A 1,530-nucleotide genomic window follows, 5' to 3' on the forward strand; every position below is an offset into this window, starting at 1 on the left:
GTTCGCGCTCTCCGCCTCGCTCGTCCATCGTCACATTCGCGTTGGTTGCTTCCCTCTTTCTCGCCACGCGGACTTCTCTCGCGCTCGCGGTGTCGTTGCGCTCGCGGTGTCGTTGCGCTCATTTTGAGAGCCTACTGTCCCGATCGAAAATAATGGGAAGAACGAGTAGACAAGTGCGCCACATGACTAGAACACTAGAATTCACGGCGCCTGAGGTCTTGAAAGGCGGGTTTGATAAGGCGACACACGACCTGGAGGGAAATCTCCCGCGGCCAATCCAGTAAGCGCGTGGTACACGGGTAATAACCGGGTGGACGAGTGGAAGAGAACTACACTGCGCTACCTGCCAGTGTCGCATAATGAATCCTCGTAGTATTTAATCTATATTCGTGGTAGCACCAGTCCCAGGCAAAACGATTATCACGCGTCCATAATGTAGCACTGCAGCAGTGTAAGGATCAACCTGTCTTAGGGGTAACACATTCGTGCGCGGAGTCGGCACAACACCCGGAGTAGAAAATCTTGTGCGTAGGACGGGACCTGTAAGAAGTGATGCACCCAACGGACATAGTTCTATCGGCGACCTGTGAGTATTGGTACCCCCTCTCTCGATCCGAAAAGAAAGAAAAGTCGGAGAATCGTCTCAAAACTAGAACGCCTCAAACCGCAGCAAGAATGTGCGAGCACAACGGGACCACGGCGCAATCGTGGATTTGTACATGGCGTTTTCGATTCCTTGCAGTCCGGTACAGTGTCCTTCACACTTGAGGGAAACGTCGAAAGTGATACAGTGCACACGACACAATATGGCCTTCAGGCTAACGCTTCTCGTAGATCCTGTGCACATAAATCATGACTCACCCGAACCCCCATCAAGCCCAATATATCCAGAGCAGAAGGGGGCGGTCGAGGCTTCTGATATATATGAACCTGATAGCGGCCATGGTTTGTATCATAATCCGTCAAAACTTTCATGATTTCATTGACTGTAGCAGTTGCTCCTTTACAGCGGAAATTGCGTCACGGAACGTTACCCCATGAAGATGAGTGGGTCGATGAAGCAACCCGTACCGAAAACGAGTCTTGCCAGCACGTGAGCGAAAGCCCTGGTCATACGGCCCTCCCCAGAACTGGCGATAGCCCAGGCGAGTCTTAGTTGTGCCCTCCGTCAAAGGTGCCTAACATTACACTAGATCATCCAATCTCCATTGGATCCATTAAATCAGACGACTCTCTGCATCCAGTGGAGGTATTGCTTAAACGGTGACGAAGACAGGGACACAGCGTAAGCGTCAGCTCCGATCTGAGTGGTATCAACAAATTCCCCACGGATCGCGACCTGGCGGGCAGTTCGACAGTAGAGAATAAAGAGCCGAAACGCCTGGCGTCTAACACGGACAATCGAGCGTCGTCTTCTGACTATACCAAATCGCCTGATCTGACGTGCATTTCTCCACGCCCGGGCGAGACAGCTATTGTGGAGAGTGATGGTTGTGGATATTTTCAGAGTGAAGTCAACCCAATAGCGTC

The 1,530-nt window shown here is 51.7% G+C and overlaps 1 protein-coding gene across 1 annotated transcript; it reads left to right on the forward strand.

Moving 5' to 3' along the window:
* Positions 1–806: 806 nt before the first annotated feature.
* Positions 807–1,156, forward strand: EJ05DRAFT_506113 (uncharacterized protein; the record flags this gene model as incomplete). Its single annotated transcript, XM_033747783.1, has 2 exons — positions 807–945; positions 996–1,156. The coding sequence occupies 2 exons, from the start codon at positions 807–809 to the stop codon at positions 1,154–1,156; spliced, it is 300 nt and encodes a 99-aa protein (XP_033594824.1).
* Between the last annotated feature and the right edge of the window lie 374 nt (positions 1,157–1,530).

The sequence above is a fragment of the Pseudovirgaria hyperparasitica genome (genome assembly GCF_010093815.1).
Source record: "Pseudovirgaria hyperparasitica strain CBS 121739 unplaced genomic scaffold EJ05scaffold_109, whole genome shotgun sequence".
Lineage (NCBI taxonomy): Eukaryota > Fungi > Ascomycota > Dothideomycetes > Acrospermales > Acrospermaceae > Pseudovirgaria > Pseudovirgaria hyperparasitica.